General features: G+C 35.9%; 1 protein-coding gene across 1 annotated transcript in view; it reads left to right on the forward strand.

Annotated features, from left to right (window-relative positions):
* Positions 1–20,320, forward strand: part of USH2A (usherin) — a 374,258-nt gene that overhangs the window by 91,152 nt on the left and 262,786 nt on the right. The window contains exon 20 of the mRNA XM_041477027.1: positions 6,567–6,797. Coding sequence (XP_041332961.1) covers positions 6,567–6,797 — 231 coding nt within the window. The remainder of the gene's footprint in view (positions 1–6,566; positions 6,798–20,320) is intronic.

Consider the following 20,320-nt stretch of genomic DNA (forward strand, 5'->3'; position numbering starts at 1 on the left):
AGTATTGGGATGAAAGATCAAAACAAGTGTAGGAAGATAATAGAAGAGAATTACCCATCCCTCTTACCTTCAAAGAGAAGATGACTGGACAGAAAGAGAACCTAAATTTGATCTGTTCAGATACAAATATATAAATAAATAGCAGACTTTTAAATATGCAGTTAATTAAGAAGTGTTTAATACTTTTCAATCAGTGTTTTAAATGGTAAATCAAGCAGCTGCAGCTTCCACAATCCTTGTGGTATGTGAAATACTTTGATGTGCTGCGATATTCTGTTCATGCTACTGAAATCCTTGGCTGATAGATAAGGAAAAGTTCATTGTTGATACTTTATTTGAAAATTTGAAATCCAGTTTGAACTTTGCTTTAGTCTGTGCTATCACAAGATCATCAAGTGAATCTGCATGTATATAACTGAGAGCAATATTAGACAGTGATCATACATTTTTCAACTCAATACATAGAGCAAAATTTTCCTTTATTCTTCTCTCTGGGTTCTGCCATGTTCAAATTCCTATTTATTTTTGAGAATGGCATTCAGTCTGTTGTTTTTACTAGGTCTTAGGCAATTTTTTTTTTTTTAAATTTCAAAAGTAGGTTTTGTTGCATGGTTTTCTCTCATGTAGGATTCTGAACTGGTACCTATAGAACTTTACTAGCTGGTACCAGTGAGAGACCCGGTCCTTTGAAAGTTTATTTTTGTGACAATGTGTCTGCATGAAATTATGAATTACCAGCACAAAACATGCATGTTTTCAACACTGTTCAGTGAGGCAGAGAAATGCCATTTTATTCCCATCATTTTCTGTCATTTCATCAGGATGAAATTAGCCATGTGAATGCTTGGACCAGTACAACTGCTTACGCTACTCAAATCATATAGTCAAAAGTTGCCTTAAACAATCTATACAGCTGTGTTTCATCAGCTGCTGTGTGACTAAGCTTACTTCTTGTGATTAAGTTTGCCTTTCCTTTGCCCTTAATTTTTAAAAAAATTCATTTAAAAAGCACTTTTTAAGACATAGCAAAGTATTTGATTTGTGATTGTGCCATTTACCCAGCACATTGTATTCCTGATCTTTTGCTTTTGATGACAATTACAAGGTTCAGAAGCTAATTTGTAGGAGATATTCTTCCAGCAGCAGCTGCATCTGGCTTCTTGGCAGACTTCTCAACCAGTTGTATTTGGGCCTCTGGGTGTGCTGGGGTAATTCTGGTCTGTCTTACACTCCTTGTTGTTTTATTTTTGATTACCCTTTTAATCTGAGTAATTTGTCCATTTTTTCCCATTTTTTCCATTCATAAATAAGGTCTGGTGCAGACCCTTTTGAAAAGCCTCATTTGTTAATGTCTGTCATAAATGGCTTTTCTGCAAAAGGCTATGCCTCAATTTTAAAATCACCAATACCCATTAATCAGGTAGTAAGAAATGTATAGTTTCCTTTGTTACAGAAAAGAAATACGAGGGCCATTTGCTGCTGGCCTGGAAACACAGATTGTTTTGCATGCATGTACGTAAATCTCTTCATTGTGAATAGGACCCAAAGTGATTAAACAAGCACTCTTAATATGTTAATTTATAATTTTAATTACAACAATCTTGTATATATAGTCATTAGTGAATACTAATATAAATATTTTTCTACCTTTTTATTCATAATGCATAAACCAATCATCCAGTTACTTCTCGGCAGTTGCCTGTTTCCGTTTCATAATACAATCTTTGTTCTTAGTTATGAATGCATTTTGTTCATTCCTGTCTTGAATAATCCCTCATTAAGCTAGTCACTTTCTGCTCCTTGCTAAAAAGGAAAAATTATCATGCAAATGTGGCATGCCATATTAAAAAGCACATTACCAAACACTTTTGTTGCTGTCCTTCAATTAGTTTCCCTTCTTTGAATTTAATTTCATTTGTTGTTAAACTACTGACTTGATGTATGGACTCATGAATTTGAGGCTGCTGCCAAGAATGTAGCAGGAAAAAATATCAAAGTCTCTTTAGAAAGCTACAGAGGCAAAGCTGAAATGAATTTGCTTCACCTTTGACAAGAACACTTGAGCAGCACTGGAATCCTCTGATGATTCAGCTTGGCTAATTATCCAATTATTTATTCCAAGAATAAAGACGCTGTTTTACAATTAGAAAAGTGTAAAGTAATCTGAGAAATTTCGTAATGACAGATGACTTAAGTAACTTCTGAGATAAATAGAATCTGCTCAAACTTGTCTTGCCAAGTGTTCAAGCTGTAGTTAAACTGCTCTTTGAGTTTCAGGGAATCAGTAGGAAATTAAAAGTTAGTTGTTTCTTCTCCTCTACCAACCACATATTATGCCATAAAATTGCTCAAAACAGCTCAGTTTGTTCTTCTCTCTGTCAAATTTGCAACATTTCTAAGCTATGTTTAAGTTGCATTCCTCTTGATTAAAAGCTTTTGGTTCAAAGCAATACTTTTTAATTGCCTAATAATATAAGTCAGTTCTTAGGAAAGAACCGTGCATTTAGGAGTTCATTTGCAATATAACTGAAAAATTCATTGCATGGCAGTAAAACAATTTACTGTTAATTACAAGGAGAAGAATTTGCTGTACCATGCTCACAGATTGCCATGAATCATGCAGCACTCCTAGAGATTTATAACAGATGTGTAAGTGGGATGAATTAGCAGGGTTTAATAACAGAGACACAAATCATGCAGACTTCAAGGAGCTTTAATTGATATACTAGAATGTGACGGGCATGAATCACTCAGCCATTCAACAGCACTGTAACATATGGTCAGCTCAATATGCTGCATCTTAAATCGGTTGGTGAGTCGTTGGTTGTCCCATATGGTGGAAGCAATATATTTTTCATGATTTTCAAAAAATACAGTGGATTACATCTTATTTAAAAAGAAATATGATTGCAACATATCCACGTTACTAAATTTTCTTTCAATGTCCATTGTGGGTAGGTTTTATTGTTTTATTTTGGGAAGGAGTCCAAAATGGACTCTAAAGAATCTCTTATAACTTAAAGTATTGTCGGAAGATGTAGGTATTATTGCTTGACTCATTTGCTGTTGAAATGACTGATACCATTGTAAAGTGCAGAAAAGGAGAACATACCTTTGAAACGCAATGGCAAACTCAAGGTCCTCTGGACTAATTTCTGGAATCAAAAATGAAATGCAATACCCATAGTGAGGTATGCAATTTTACCTGCAAGGTAAACTCCAGTATGAGAAGAAAAAGATTATTTCTGTAACTTTTTTTCCTTGAATTTGGCATTTTTTATCTTTTATTTTGTGTGTATGCATTTGGGATTTGACAGTTAAAAATGGTATACTTCTCGTTGCTTTTACCTTCCTGAACCATTCAGTGTCTACTTGAGAATTTTGGTGGAAGAGTACACAAATACCTACCTACAGTAAGCTGAACAGAAGTTACTCAAACATATGTAAGCCTGTAAAATTTAGCCACAGTGTAGATATGTTATTCCTGGGACAAGAATCTGGCAGAGTATGGCAGTTGTATTAGTAAACCTGACAGACTTGAGAAAGGAGTATTGTATCCTTAGAACCATGGCTGCCAGAATTTAATGTCAACAATTAAAATTTATTTTGATCCTTACCTAGTGTTTATTACTGTTTGTATACACAACAGACCTTACTAATACAGAGATGCACTATTAGATGGAATTACCATCTGTTCAGAGCGAAATGCTGGCATCTGTCTTCGAGCCTAAAACTAAAATGATATTATTTCAAACAAAACAAAATTAACTGCTCTTTACTTACTAACTTCATTTTTGTGTACATGTGTGTGCATAAACACATGGGAAAGGCTTGTTTGTGATGACCTGTGTAGCAACATCTATATTTAGATATATGACTTCAACATAAGCTGTATGGACCATCTGTCTTTATTGGTCTTTTCTGTGCCCTCTGCTACACAATGGCGTGCAGCAATCATGGGCTTTTAAATACTGTTTTAGCCTTATAATATATTAAATATGTATTATATAGCAAGACATTAAAACTACATAATTAAAATACACAAAAATGTGACTTTGAATGCACTAAAATGCAGTATGCTCATTATTTTGACAGATGTGTCTTAACAGAATGCGGCTAAAAAAATTAAATAGGTGAAATTATACTCGATTCATCTTTCAGAAAGTAGCTACAGGTACCACAGTGACACCTTTAGGAAAATATATACTGAATCTTTTAATGTTGAATATTTTTAATTTCAGCATTTAGTACCCTGCTGGGCTAGTGCTACAGATTTATTTCAAGACCTTCTGGTTTTGTGTGCAGTTGGGTTTCCTGTTTGGATTTTTTTGTTATTTTTGTTTGTAAATACTTATGTTACCTGTTATGTACAGTTTTGATGTGCTGATGTGCTGTCTTGATGCATGAGAATTCTCAAGCATCAAGGAGACTGTAGTTTAAATACTAGTGCTATAGCAAGGATATTACTGTCTGAAAAGGTAGTCTTGTGTTCCATACATCGCAAAATAATAAATTGTGTCATGCCAGTGTTTAATGCGTGTACACAGTGCATTAACTGTAACTGTAGTACATTTATTTGTGCTAGAGGAGACTGGAAAATGATTAAAAAATCAATACTTCCCTGTCAGAGAAGCAAGTGTTACGATGCATTTAAGTAGTTAATTGCATAAGCCCCATAAAAGCTTCAGGTTTGGGTATCAGAGATGCCATAATTATGGTCCAAGTAACTGCATTTATTAATACTAGACTTTAAAGGAAGATGTAGTTATTGTCATGAGTGCTAGTCAGCTGTATGCATTTTAAAAATAATGAATTTTAGCATTTCTGTTTCGCCATCAGTAATCTGAACTGGAGGACTGAACCTCTTCAGTTTGCATTTAAAGTGCTGACATAGGCTGGTTCCCTCAGAGGTGAAGTTTTGATTGTTAAGCCATGTTTTCTATTTAAACTTGTGCATTAATACCACAATTCATTAATGCTGTGCCCTACTTATGCAGGCAAGCTTATGACCTCACACTGCATTACTTCAATTTTGACATTGTAAATTTCTACCATCGTGTGAGATACTAATTAGACTGTGAAGTCATAAATGATACCTAGGCAGGAATTTACAGCACATAGTGCCTTTGGCAGTTTCCCAGTTCCCCTACTCCCTGCTTTCTCCAAGAAGAATACCTATCAAGTTATGGGGTGTGGGGGACAAAGAAAAAGAAAAAATAAAGAAGTAATATTCTACTGGCAAATAGGAAAAATGAAAAATGTTTTAATGATCTTGGAAATGCAGGAATGTTTAAAAGGATGTTATTAATTAATTTGAAATGAAGCAATCTCTCCTTCTCTAAAGAACTCATGCTATGTACAATGCTGGGCTGTGAAGTAATGTGTCAGATTTTGAAGGCCCATATTTTAATTCAGGTTTTATTGTTCTTGAAAGGCGTTTATTGCTCTTTACTGTGTCATTACAGGATCAAGTAATTTTTACAAGTTGTCATTATATTTTGCTTCCTGGGCACAAATGAAGTTCCTGTTGTTAAGTCCTTCTCTTTATTAGGGAAAGAAGGGTGAGAAAAAAACAGGATAAGATGTATATAGATTCTGTGCATAGCAAAGTGTTCTCATACTTCTCCAGATGACCTCTTCTGTTGTTTCAGTGATGGTCCATTTCTTTCCACCTGTAGGACCATCATGTCATTATCCAAACAGGTCATGCTGCCCTCCAGTGGCTTACTGTACATCCTTTTATTAAAAAATGAAATAAGTTTAGTTAATAACTCAGCTATAGAGTAGCTAATGCTATTGGAGTATTTAAAAGAACATGAAAGTATTAAGTTTAACAGTAGGAGGATCATCCTATAACGTAAAACTATCTTATGCTGCTACCTTTGGGGAAGCAGTCTTGTTTGGAGTCCTGGTGTGCACCAGAATTGCTGGAGAAAAATTAGAGAGGGTCGGTTTCTTGAAGTGAGCAATTACCTGAACACAAGCTGCTGTCTGGTGTGCACATCGTGAGAACAACTGGATGGGTCTGCAGGACTGTGGAGAGAGAGCTGTTCTGCTCCTCTTGGTGAGGATAAGTCCAGGGACAAGAGACCCCTGTTGTCATGTACCATACTGAAATGTAACAAGAGTTATAACTGCTCAAATTTTCCTTTGGTTTTTTGCTCACATCCCCTTGTGAAAGTCATAGAGATACACATTTGCATGGAGTTTGGCATGAGAGGACCATCAAGGAAGGAAGGAATCCAAATATACTTTTTATGAAGATGTTCATTACTATTCTAAAAGATTATGAAGAAAAACATTTTAGATGTAATTATAGAGATATATGTCTAAGGCCTGAATAAACAAAGTATTTCTTGTGCAACTAAAAGCAAGTTTCTCATAAAGATTAAGAATGTCTTTTGAGGTTTTTTTTTTTTCTCTCCTAATTAAGCTTCTGTGGATATCTGTGTTTATTCTTAAGATCAAAAAATTAAACAGGATGTTTTGCAAAGTTTGTGATGTGCAACAAATAATTCCCCAAGTGTTATGGACAATGATACCTAGATAACATTTTTTACCCACAGCTCCAAGAAAACTTAGTGCCCCTTATGTCGAAGGCATAAACAGCACAACAGTAAAGATAATTTGGGACGAACCTGAAGAGCTTAATGGACCTTTTCCCATCTACCAGGTGGAAAGGATGGATTCATCTTTAGCTACAATGAATATAGAAGTAACAAAAGGGACCCGTTTCCCAGGAAATGGGTATTACAGATTTGCAAGTTCCACTCTCCCCACCAATACCTACTTTACAGGTAAATGTGTTTAAATGACTTTAAAAGTGTACTAATTGTACTCTGCATTCGTTTTACCATTTAGTATCATGTTCTGTAAAACTTTTATGCTAAAGTAGGTAGGTTCTAATTTATTAAAGTAATGTAATGATTAGTAATGTATGGGCTATTTTGATTCTCACCTAAAAAGCCTGTGGAAATCATTGGACATGTGGGATTTGGGATTTTTGTTACCTCATGTGTGGACAGAGAGATGTACATGACAGTGACGTTGCTGCATATTTGACTTGCTTTTGAGTTGTAAAGATAAGATTTTATTTATTCTTCTGGGATAACAGCTTTTGATTAATGTGCTGTGAGTGCTAAGATGTGTTTTGTTTAGTACATTTTTGAGGATACCTGGGGCTGCATAAGCACTCAAAAAACTCTGTCTTCCAGTTTCAGAGCATTTGTGTTGTGATCCTGTTTGTTTTGTTAAGGAAAGAAAAAAGCCTGCCACTCTGACAGAATTCCACTGTTTCTGGGCCTTTGAGTGTTCCCTCTTTTTTCTTGATTAGTTATTTTACTTTAGAACCATGAAATTTTCAGATTGAAGCAGGCCTATGCCCTGTTTCTGTGATTCTCATCATTTGCTGATATCTTGACGTCTGGGATAAAGCAAAGATACACACAGTATAACCTGATTGCACATCTGAGGTGTTGTAGCAGTCTGTAAGGGAAATCTTGCATTTGCCTGCATGAAGTATGAGTGTTTAAAAGAAGAAACAGCAGAGCTGAAGACTTAAAAAAAAAATATTGTGCATGAAAGATTGTGCATATGTATATTTATCTCAGCTCATGAGAATGACAGCAGGAAGGGGAAAGCCAAAAGGAATCTAGGTGACTGTAAGAGCAAGCATTAACTAGCACACTGATGGTGCTGGGGCCACACCAGTGGCGGTGACACAATTTAACATGGTACTTGTTTGTTAAAAGAGAGAAGGGCTGCAAAACCAGCACTGTGGACACAAAAAAGAATACTGGAGCTTTGAAGAGCACTCAGCTGACATTCCTTGTCTTCACCACAGGTAATTCTGGCAAGAATGTTTGAGCACTTGGTACTTGCAAGCATGTATGTGCAATTGCAGGTTTTGTTTAAAACAGCAGTTAGCTTCTTGCCTCTCTATGATTGCTCGGTGAATCTGACTTAAAAAAAAAAGTTGAAGATGGCTTCACATTCTTTTTTTCTAGCTAGGTGCTTACTTGACTGATAAATAATAATAAAAAGTGATAATGTGTTAGTTAAATATCGACATCGTGTTGACTGGCACAACCTGTCTCTTTGTGGAAATCTGTAGGAACAGCTGTTGGACTCCTTTCCTCATCCAAGTTGCCCAGTGGTTTTTCTGACATCAATTTGCACCCTTTACTGTATATTTAGAAAAAAACCCCTTTGATATGTTTCTTTTGTTGACAGTTGTGACTGTTTTTAACCAAGCAAATCCAACACCAATCTACCCAAGTTTTGATTCACCCTGGGGTTTAGTTCTACTCCATAAGCTGAGACTGGTGCCATGAGTAAAGTTTATTGTGATGGCTGAGATGATTTGAGAGAGTTTGGACAGGCAGGTTAGAAGATCTTAAAATAAAGCTCCCTTCATATTGGCAGCTGATGGCTGATAACGCTGTATGGATAAATATAATTCATCATAGCTTTGGATTGTGTTCTTTCTCTTCTACCAGCTATTAGTCAGAATATTTGGAGACAACCTAGAACTAAAACACACTAGGCAATTTGTCCAGACATCTGCTAGTAATGACTGACAATCAGATTAAATCAGTCTACGCTTGGTACCTAAAAATGTGTAGTTCAGGTTTGGCAACTCAATAAAGATTTTAAGAAATAGAAATCTCTTTTTTCTTAGTGGGTCATCTGTCCTTCTTCCAAAACATGATGGAGGGGAAAATGATAGCAAATCCAGGAGAGTTTAGAAAGACAGGCACTTAAGGGGATGAAAAATATTCTTTCACTGCATTCTGCAGTTGTCTCTGTTGTTGAGACCCTCTCTTATTACCCATTTCTGAAGACAAGCAGCTGGCAGTTGTGCTTTATGGATGGAACAGCTTTAGTGTGCGTGCAGCTGTGTACATTTTTGACACAAAAGTGTGCCAGCTTGTATGTGTCAGTCAGCAGACAGATACTCCTCAGTGTGTCTGGGATCTCCCACTGTTAATCCAGAAAAAGATTGATCAGTTTATTCACTGCTAATAAATGCAGTTGTCCTCACTACCTTCATGGCTGGTCTTACTGTCCGAGGTGCAAGTATTAGGTGCAGATGTATTTTCTGGGAAATTTTCCAAAATCATCTTTTAAAAAAAAAAAAGTTTTTCAATAAACACTGGATACACTAAGCAGTGTCCTGTCTGTAACAAAGCCTCCAGCTGCACAGGAAGGTGTGTTTTGAGTACCCATTAGATGAGAGGAAATCAAGTAAAAAGACTTTTTCTGCTCATATCATCTACATGCAACTTTTCAGCTGTTCAAACTGCGAAGTGTTTTAGCCATGTATAATGTCATTTCCCAAATGATGCAGGCTTGATTTTTAGTACTTATTTGCATTCCTTGAAGTTCTTAGATACAACAGCATTTGTTGTATCTAAGTGTTAGTGTTCTTGTTTTAGTGAAGGAACTTATCCATCTCCCATCACTCTGAAAATTGGGGTATTTAGGTGTTTATCTTCATATCTTCATGAGACAACCAAGTGTTTTAACATATGGTGAGCTGAAGTTCAGATTCTACTTAATGTGGGACTTTATACTTAAAAGAACCTCTAGAATTGGCTAGGAGGTTTTACAAATTATTTATTTTGCGTGGTTTGCTTTTATTGGTCTAGCTTGTGTGCTGTGGCTGTGAGTCTGGAGTCAGAATGCTGTAGTACCACTGTTGTGTTTGCCTTTCTGGTTCTCTTGTCATCAAGAGAAGTAATATCTATTTTATACAGGGTGTAGAAGTAGCAAGCTTGGAGTTCAAATGTCATTTCTCTTGGATGCTACTTGTTTTAAAAGAAAATTATTCATAAAATATTGATCAAAATGCAGTCTACTCTGAAGAAAGCTTTGTGTTTGGCCTTGCTTTGATTCCAAGTTTTCTGAAATAGGATAATACACTTAAAAGGAAGTATGTCTTGCCTGGACTATGTAATCTTTGCTAACCTCTACATGATGCGTATTCAGCTCTGTAATAATTAGAAAATAACTGTATGAGGTAAGATGTTAATATATTAAGGATTACAAGGAGAACTTTTTTTACAATGGCATTTTTAGTGTTGTAAAGTGGTCTTAAAAATGTGTATTTAAAAAATATTTATATCTGCTAATGTTTTTACTGCCAGGTTCTGGCTCGGATACACAGACATTTCTCGAGTGGATAATCTTTCCAGTAACAATGTTTCTTAATGAGTTTGCCATGGAACACTGCACAGGCATTGTTTACATTTGTTCTGAGAAGAAGTGCTGAGAATGGCTGTGGTCATTCGGTGTCAGATCTCCCCATAGCTCTTCATCACAGTGAACTCTCTTTGCAGTAATGTAGAACAAATTCCACTCCACAGGATCTTGAGCAAACATTTGATAGTTAGTCACAGGGGCAGATATTTTCATTCGTTTGTGGAGCCAAATAACAGGCCTTTTCCAGCATCCCAACAGAACTTTAAGGGATGCATTATGGCTGAATACCTAGAAAATCAACAGGATTAGACATTCTAAAACAATGTAAGAGGAGAGGCCAAAGAAAATGGTGCAGTTTAGAATAATGAAGACTAAAAGAAGAAACGATAATGGTGTTAAAATATATAAAAATGTGTAGTTTAAAAGAAGAGAATGAACTTTTTGTGTTTACTGTAAGTAATGCGGTGATGCACTCATAATAAGCTTAAAATACAGCAAGGTAGATTGTCTTTTTTTTTTTCTAGAAGATTCAGGGTAGCTGAGCAAAAGAATTCATTGTTGTGAGAAAGAAATGAAAGCCTGACACTGCAGATTTTAAAGAACAGTTGGATGAACATTTGTCAGGAATAACCTGGCAAAAATTGATTCTGCTTTGGAGTAAGTGGATTGTTTCTGTGACCTCTAAGAATGTTTTCCAAACATATATCCTATTATAAACTCTGACTAACCCAGTGAAACTGGGAAAGATGTTCATTTCACCAAATAACTTTTAATAGGAAAGAGATGCCTTTTTCTTTTCTGATTGACAGTTTTCTTTGTTGAGGGAAGGTTGCAGTAGTTGAACAAGTTTTCCTTCTGTTTTATTTTTCTTCTTTAGGTATTTTCTAGCATTTCTTTATACAACTAATGATTTGAGATGGTTAGAAATTAATTTTAATCACTAATTCAGAATAAGGTAATAATTTAGTGTTGAAGAGAAATAATCTAGTCTTCCTGCTCACATTGAGTCCAGCTAGAGCTGTTTAGAGCTTTGTCTGTTTCTTTCCTACATGTGTAGCTAAGTATGTTTCCAGATATTCTTCCAGTTTTCAGTTTGACCTGTCTTTTGGTTTATTTTCTCCCTTATATCCATACAAAATGTTCTGCATATGAACTTATGTCCATTGCCTCTTATTCTGTCACTGCAGAGTCCAGAAAAGTGTGGCTTCATCTTCTTTATATCCTTTGGGGAGGTAATTGAAGAAAGCAGTAATTGCTTCCATTCTTCCATGCTTAAGACTGAACAAACCCTATTGTCTCAGCCTCTTGTTGAATGTCATTTGCTTTGGCCCCCTGATTGTCTTGGTGCCACTGGATTTGTTCCAGGCTGCAAGTACCTTCTGTATTTTTTTGTTTGGGGGTATTTTTTTATTTTATTTTTTTACATTTTATATTTTATTTATTTTATTTTAAAAATATTTATTTATTATTTTTTATTTTAATGCCAGAGTACCCAAAACTGCACTGTAAACTTGCATTTTCCTCTGCTGGATTTCACAAGGTTTCTGTCAGCCCATTTCTCCAGCCTGCTAAGGTTTCTCTGTGTTGCAGTGTATCCACTGTAGCCCTTAATTTTATTTTTTTAATCGTTTCCAAACTTTTTGACAGCACACTTCATCCCATCACCTGGGATCCGTTTTAATAAATAGAAACGTTAAACAGAATTTGTTCCCGTACCAATTTCTTGTAAATGCTGCCCACTGGGCTTTGTGCCACTTGTCACAAGCCTTTGAGTCTTGCTGTTTAGCCAGTTTTTTTACTCACTTTTATAGTCCACCTGTGGTCCATCTATTTCTTCAGATTGATGGCAAGGATTCCCTAATCTATAGACACAACTTTACACCAAATGCAGTTAAATTTATTTGCTTCACTCTTATACCAAAATGATGGAGAGAAAGGAAGAGAAGGAGAGAAATCTGGCCTTTTTGTTTAGTTTGGCTTTATGCATTCTTTGTCACTCTGCTGGCATTTTTTACTTTCATAGCTTTTGAAGAATCACCCTTTTAATTTCATTACATTGAACTGAAGAAAGTAAACAAGATTTCCTGAGGGAGAAACTATTGCAAAAGAAATTCTTACTCCAAGCTTTTGAATACTCTGAGAGAAAGAAAGAGAGCACAATTGTTTTGTGGACTTGAAGAACATACTTTTTGTCAAGGAATCTTTAATATTGCCAATCATTTTTCAGAGTTTTGTATTAAATCATACAATAAAAAGCTGTTGGAGAACTCACATTTTGTTGTGTCATTTCTATCTAGGTTGTTGCCACAGGACTTGTCCTTAGAAATGCTTTTAATTTTCATGCCAGCTTCTCATATTTTCTCCTCTTGTCTTCACAAAAAAATGATTTGAACCTGCGTCTTCATCTTCTGTGAAACAAAGATAAAGATCTTCTATATCACCGTCAAGTGGCTGGCTTCAGTAAGAAAGAGAACCATCCTTTTTTTTTTCTGCCTGAGAACTGTTTGCACAGAGATTTTAGGTAGAATTTTATCTTAGTACTTAAAATGAATTCAGAGTTTCATCTTGAAAAACACATTCCTTCCTTTCTTCCTTTTGAGTCCCAAGAAGCCTAAAGATAGGGAGGGAGAGAGGAGCTGCATATAGAGAAAAAGGAGTGATCTGGCACAACAAAGTGAACTCTGCTGCTTTATGAACAAAACAACTTAAAACATTTTTGAACATGCACAACAGGGACTTCGGCAACAAATAAGCCAAGCTGATGCTGACCTTGCCAGTGTTACAGGGGTAATATTTTCTCTAAGATGAGCTGGTTTTTTAGGCACCGACATACTTTCTATCGGTATGAAGTAGTTGCTTTTTCTTACTTTTTCTTTCTTTTTTTTTTTTTTTTTTTTCATTTGTAGCCACCACAGAAGAGAAAAAGAAAACAGAATCTCACCTTGTGTATTATTTTTCTTATTTACCCCTTCTACTTTAACAGATCAACTATGCAGCATGAGCTTTGGGCTTACAAGGGCAATATGTTGGGCTTTTTTCCTGCATCTTCTTGGCTTTAGTGCCAAAATAGATTTTTGCCAGTGTTGTACATTCTGCACTGCATGGTTAAAAACAGTTTTTTTCTGCTTGTGCATGGTAACTTTCAGAGAACACAGTAGTGTTGTACATGGGAAGTTGTAAAATCAGGAGCTTTCCCATTGTTATATCAATAACAACTGCCAGTGGAAAGACCCTTTCGTAGACTAGATCATGGTTTCGTCTGTCTGTGCAAAAACCAGTTACAGAATTGGGTCTTTTGATTATCACAAACACACAAGATGACTGTACTTTTTAAAAGAGCAGTTCTTCCCTTTTGTCACAACTCTAGTTGGGTGTTTGCTAATTTTGTGCAAACACGATTCACTGCTTTGGAATGTAGTAGGCATTGTCTCTGCAAGTGGCAAACCTAAGAATTAGCAGAAGAAACAGTTATGGAAGTGCTGTTTTGCTTCAGGCATGGTATCTTCTGGAATTCCTTTTGTGCTTGTGCACCGCTAAGAAAAGGTGCAAAATAAAGGGACTTGTTGAGGGAGATTTAGGGAAATAAAATTTGCCGAAAATAGCAAACAAAATGAAACAGCTCTAAGATAGAAACTGCACAAAGGCATGATGTTTATTTAATTTAAAAAATAAAAATAAAGGAGAGAGTGGAAGGTATCAAGACTCTTGAAAGCTTAGCATGCTAGAGATCCATGTACTCTGTGTTAAATGGAGGCTGATTTCACTTCAGTTAAAGCAAATAGTACAGATGAAAGAAAAAATTTGTAGCAGGTTTGAACATAGAAAAGAGTATTTCAATGGATGGCCACCTTTTGGAGAGAATGTGTTAATGCTTCTGGAAATTCTCAAACTCAAATACCTGATGATGCAGAGATATGTGAAAGAAAAGTGACTATTTCTAACAGTCTTCATTTGCTAGAACAATTGTGGTTCTTCCATACTAGTGCTTCAGTACTTTTTAAAATTTTTGTGAGATTCTTATGTGCTGGTATAACAAAGTTATAACCCAAAGTACTTTTTCAAAAAGGGACTTAATGAGAAATAATAGCCAAAAAGAAAAATATAATTTGGCCCAACCTTTCTTGGCAAAAGCATAATCTAGACAAGATGACCTAGCTTCCAGCTGAAGCTGCTGGTCTAGATTCCAGTTGAATCTTAAGTATTCAGAGCTAGGTTCACTTCTTGAACATTATTCAAATGGCTGGCTCATTGTGAAATTTTTCATCTTGTGTCCAATTGGATTATCCCCAGGAGTAACTCGTACCCATTACTCCTCATCTTTTCCAGGTAAAAGACTCCTTGTAAAAAGGGACTCTCCATTTTCCTTGTAGCCATTCTTTAAATGCTGGAACAAGGTGATAAGGTCTCTCTTGATCCTTCTTTTCTCAAGGCTGAGTTTTCTCAGTCTTTCCTTATTTGACAGGCTACCCAATCCTTTGATCATCTTTGTCACCATTCTCTGGACTCTCTCCAGCCTGTCCACATCTTTTTCACACACCAGGGACTGAAACTGAACATAGTGTTCTGGGTGTGGCCTGACGAGAACTAAGTAGAGGGGAATAATGACTTCTTTGTCTCTGCTGGAGATGTCCTTGTTGATGCAACCCAGCATCCTGTTGGCTTTGTTTGCCACAGCAGCACACTCTCACATTGAGCTGCTTGTCCCCAAGATGCCCAGATTCTTTTCCACAGAACTGCTCTCCAGCTGGGTAGATGCCAGCCTGTACTACATTCCTGGTTTATGTTTTCCCAGGTACAAGATGTTATATTTGTCTTCATTGAACATTACAGGGTTCTTGTTAGTCCATTCTTTCAGTCTATCCATGCCTTCCTGCAGGGTGGCTCTCCCTTCCAAATTGTCCAGTTCAGTTTGGTGTCATCATCACATCTCATCAGGGTACACTTGATCCCATCATCCAGATCACTTATGAAGACACTGAACAGCTTTAGGCTCAGTATTGGTCTCTGAGTGACCCCTCTTGTGACAGGTTGCCAGTTTGAAAAGGAGCTATTTACCCTCCTCTGGGTGCTGCCTGACAGCCAGTTCCCATGCACCCCACTGACCACTTGTCCAGACCATCACACATCAGGTTCTCTAGGAGTAGGCAGTGGCAAAGCCTATAGAAAGAATATATAGAAAGCCTATATAGAAAGCTGTGGTGAAATTGAGCAGGTCCACTGCTTGCTTTGTCGTAGACTGCAGTCAGGTTGGTCATGCACGACTTGCCCTTGGTGAGTCCATGCTGATTTTTCCCAATTGGGCTTCATCTAACTTGTGGCACCTCCCAGTAAGGTTCATTCCATAACTTTGCCAGAGACTAAAGTAAGAGTAATGGGCCTGTAATTTCCTGCATCATCCTTTAAACCCTTCTCATAGATAGTGACAGTAGCCTTGCTCCAGTCTTCTGGGATTTCCCTTGATCTTCACAGCTTCTGAAAGACTGTGGAGACTGACCTCACAGCCACGTCAGCATGCTCTTGGACCACGCTTAAGTGGATATTATCAGGTCCATCAATTTGTAAAGACCAAGCTCCTGTAATAGTTCACATGCAAATTCTCCCTTTACTGATGGTGAGCCTAAGTTGGCATCAACCTTGATTTTTGTGCTAGTAAAGATGAGGGTGAAGGAAGTGTTTCACCATTGTTGCTTACTAATTCACCTTTTCTACTTAACAGCAGGTCAAAATTTTCCTTCTGATTCTATGAAGAGTTCCTTCAACAAGGTTGCAGAAAAGAGACAATTACCATTGTATTAGCTGGAGAGATACTTGAAGTAAAATTAAGGCTTTCTGGTACATGCCTGGCCCTTATTTAGATTATTTCTATAATGGGTTATTTAGTCCAATGACTTCAGACATTGTGTTTGACTAATACTGAGCCTTTAAATTATTTCTGCTTTTGAGATACAAATTCTTTCCCATATTGTTCTTAAGGGGTGAAAATGTAACTACTGAATTATGTACTGACTAAAGTGTGTGAGGTGTCATGCATTGGTTATGATTGCATTGTGAATTTGATCAGGAAATTTTCATAGTAATAATATAAGGAAGCTTTTCCCCTTCTAATTGATTTTCAGGGCGATTAAATTAAGACCTTGTCTAAGTATGACTGTCCTTATCAATTACTGGCAGAATAGAGAAATTAAAGGATTAAAAATTTACGTGTGTTAAGATTCAGTATTTAAGGTCTAAAATCAATCAGATCATAGACTGAATAATTCCATTATGGCAAAACTATCATTCAGGTTTAGACTGTGGTAATTTGGAGGAAAAAAAGAAGCTGTCTGCATTAGTACATATGGGAAAAATTAGTTTGCAAAATTAAGCACCTAGAGCTTAAGAAATTGAGTTAAATAAGCAGCATGAACTTCATTCCGCTGTGCTATATTTATATGTTATGATTGCATATAACCAGTTGATTAGAAACTATATTTCCATAGGTTTTATCTGTGGTATGGACCAGCTACTGACTTTTGAAAATCCCCTCTCTGTTTTGTATACAGCTTTCTGTTTGTTTTACTGTACGTGTCTATTCTTAAGTGTATGCAGATTTAATTTTTTTCCCGTGCTATTTTCATTGGAGTACCAGAGTACTTTGTAATCATTGATATACATTTTTACAACACTTACATTGCCAGTTTTGTTTTATGAATAGGGACTTCGTGTAAAAAAAAAAAAAAAGAAAAAAAAAGAGGAATTAAGTTTTGAGTTTTACATAGGTAGGACCTGAGTATACAGATTAGTTCATATGTTTTAAGTAGTGTTTTCATCAACCCCTTTTCAATTAGGGGCGCTTAACACTTCCACAGATCTCCCAAGAGGTGTTTAAATGCAAGGACTCATGAAAATTAAGACTGCATAACAAGTGAATAACCCTGAAAAGTTTGACTTAAGTGGTTTACCTCACATTGCATAAGAGCTTCATGGCAGAGCTGGGGACAGATTTCTCCAGAGTGACATTGTACTGTGCTAGCTGTGAAACTGTCCGTTCACTTTTCATACTCCCCTTCCTCTCTTATTAAACATGCCCAGAGCACTGCATCAAAAAAGACAGGCTTCTGTGCACAAAGTCCTTATTTGCTACATGAATTATGTTTTAGTTACTGAACATCACAAAATCCTTGTGGCAGATATCTTATGGGAAATGTGTGTTTGTATAATTGTTGACTGTATTGTTACTCATCCTCTATTTTGGTATGCATTAATTTCTTGCAGACAGTTTTGGTTTTGCGTTACCTAATTTTTGAGTGTTTACTTTTATGTATGTAATGTGGCCTAAATAGTTATTCTGAATAGTAATTAAAAAGATTCCAGTGTGATACGAGAGTCACACACATATCCATCGTTTGGAACATTGCTGATAAATACAGATGTCAGTGGGAAGAAATCTTTAATATTTGTAAAATCACTGATCTGGACTATTAGGGCCATTGACTGCTGTACTAGATGCACGTCTGTATGTGAAGGATAGAATGAATGCTTTTCCAATGCATTGAGTTTACTACAACATGTATTGCAATTGGATTTATAAGGAGAGGTCTTACTAGTGGTTATAGGCTCTCCTCTGTTTCTGTTTACCCTTCCCTCTCTTTTTTTTATTTCTTTTGCTTTTTAATTATTTTAACATGTTTTTTGCACTAACCATGATTTGTTTCTTGCTTCTCCGTCTTCCACTCTTTCTTTTTCCCCTCCTGGTTTTACTGCTGTAATCTCGATTCGCCTTCCTTCTGTGTTCTTCAAAATGTTTTCTTCCTTTTTTTTTTAAATATTGCCTGTCACAAAGTCACAGAAAATTAAGAGGACAAGGAAAAGACTCTTTCCCTTCCTTTCTACCATTTAGTGAACTATCAGGATTTGGTGTCCAGGATGAATTTCATAGAAGAGTCTTTTTAGCCCCTAAATTTCTACGATGCAAAGTCTCCACGCAAGCATAAATTTTCTTTGAGAATTTTATCATCATCCTCTAAATAAGCATCCTGCAAAGAGCAGTTTCCTGACATTGATGAATTTACACTTCTATTTTTTTTTTTTTTTTTTTTTTTACTTTGGGATAACCATTCTCTAAAAAATTCATCTGTCTGATCCATAGAAAGAAGGAATAAAAAAATCTTAAAACCTTTTCTTTTAAAATTCCGAAAGTGATGTAAATTAATTCTTCAAAGTAATAGTGAAAAAGTAGTTGGTATGAAGAAAATATAGTTAGAGAAGATTCCTTTTTCTTACTTTTAGAAACAAATTGAAAAACCCAGAATTGTCCATCAACAATTACATTGACAGAGTAACATCAAAGTTATTGTGCAGTATAATGACTGAGAATCCAGAAAGCAACTTTTAGCATAACCAATAGAATGAAAACACAAACCTGCCAATTAGTACTGTTCTGATCTAAGGACTCTTTAATACAGTGACAGAAGTGTCATAAACTAAATTACTGGAGAATTTACAATCTGGATAGCAAATTGTTGCATGGCTTTTTTAATTAAAAGCTATTCTAGAGAATTATGTACTGATATTTGTTGTAGAAAGATCGCAGGAAGTAACTATAATCTATCTCTGTATATACCCAAAATGAGATTTGATCTAAAGTAGTTAGATCTGTGCCTACTGACTTAAGATCTATAATACCTTAAGATTAATTGGGAGCATAAATGGAGAAGCTGACAACCTGGAACCTTGACTGCTTGAAATTGCTGACCCAATTACTGCTAAGCCCTTTGCTGACATGTTAATATGTCTGTTTAAACTGGTAAATCACCACCATTTCGGTGCATGCTAGAGTTGGCCCATCAGATGAAGGAAGATGTACATTTAATTTAAATAATTATTGACCTATTATGACCTTTTCATTTCATTTGCACTTTTCCTCTCAAGGTAAGCAATTATATTTTTATAGTGTTGGATGGTAATCAATGTACAGGAGCTATCTTTATTGATTTAAGTAAGGCCTTTGATCTGGTAATCACTAACTATTGCTATCTAGACTGTCCTTAACTATATTAGATATTACTACAGTTATTTGGTTTTAAAATACGCTGAATTTAGAATTCTATAAAGATACTGCATCCAAAGTTAAAAAAAAAATTGGAAATCCAAAAGATTTGACTTCAAAAATCTTCCTCAGAAATTGGAAATAGCTTGTTTTATACAACCCATGCAATTTTTTCAAGTTATAACTAAATTTAGGTCAGCAACCTGATTTTTTTTTTTTTTAATATCAAGTTGATAATCTTTTTGGAATAGTTTTACTTGAAAAAGTCTGGTATTTAAGTTTTTTTTTTAAATTTGCTACCCCTATTGAACATTTCTGGGAGGAAGGTTTAGTTCATTGGTTGTTTATTTAGTTCTGCCTTATATTGTGAATTCAGAGTCACAAATTTCTGTTCTTCTGTTTGTGGATTGAAAAAAATCTGAAATTATTACTTTTCTTTTTTTTGAAAATGATGTGCACATTTAATGAATTTTTTTAGCCAATATTTGTGTCAGTGTGTTAGGTAAAAAATAATTGAGATATTGTACCTTAATCATAGTTTGCAAGTGGCACCTGAGTATCTTCCAAAATATACTGAGCTAACTTTTTCTCTCTTTTTTTCCTCATTCCTCATCTACCCCCTTGTTTTTTACCTCTTGCTTAACATTCTTGTCTGGACAGGTTTACTTTTTTTTGGTCTCCTCCCTTTTGTTTTAATGTATGGGAAAGCCTGACTAGGTGTGGGTTCAAACTGTCTTCAGAAATATGTGAAAATTGTGATAATTTTTGATCTGCTCCCCTAATGAGTTCCAGGGCCTCTATCCTTCTTGCAGAGGTAGTTCAGTCTTGCTCTGGTGAGCCTTGAAACTAACAGCAGTTGTTCAGAGAGGTCACCAACATAATGAAAAGGGCACTCTTGAGATATCTTGAACCACTTCCATAGATGGCCATGAAGATTAATATTGGGACCTTACATTTGACCTAATATTCTATGGAGAGTCCATGTAGTGAGCAGAGCAAATGGGATGATGTGCTGGTGGCAGAGAGTGTAAATAAAACTGCTGCATCCTCCATTTTTTCTTTTTTCCCTTCCCCCTGCTCCCCCCCCCC

This window comes from Pyrgilauda ruficollis, unplaced genomic scaffold, assembly GCF_017590135.1.
Source record: "Pyrgilauda ruficollis isolate IOZ18807 unplaced genomic scaffold, ASM1759013v1 scaffold4, whole genome shotgun sequence".
NCBI lineage: Eukaryota > Metazoa > Chordata > Aves > Passeriformes > Passeridae > Pyrgilauda > Pyrgilauda ruficollis.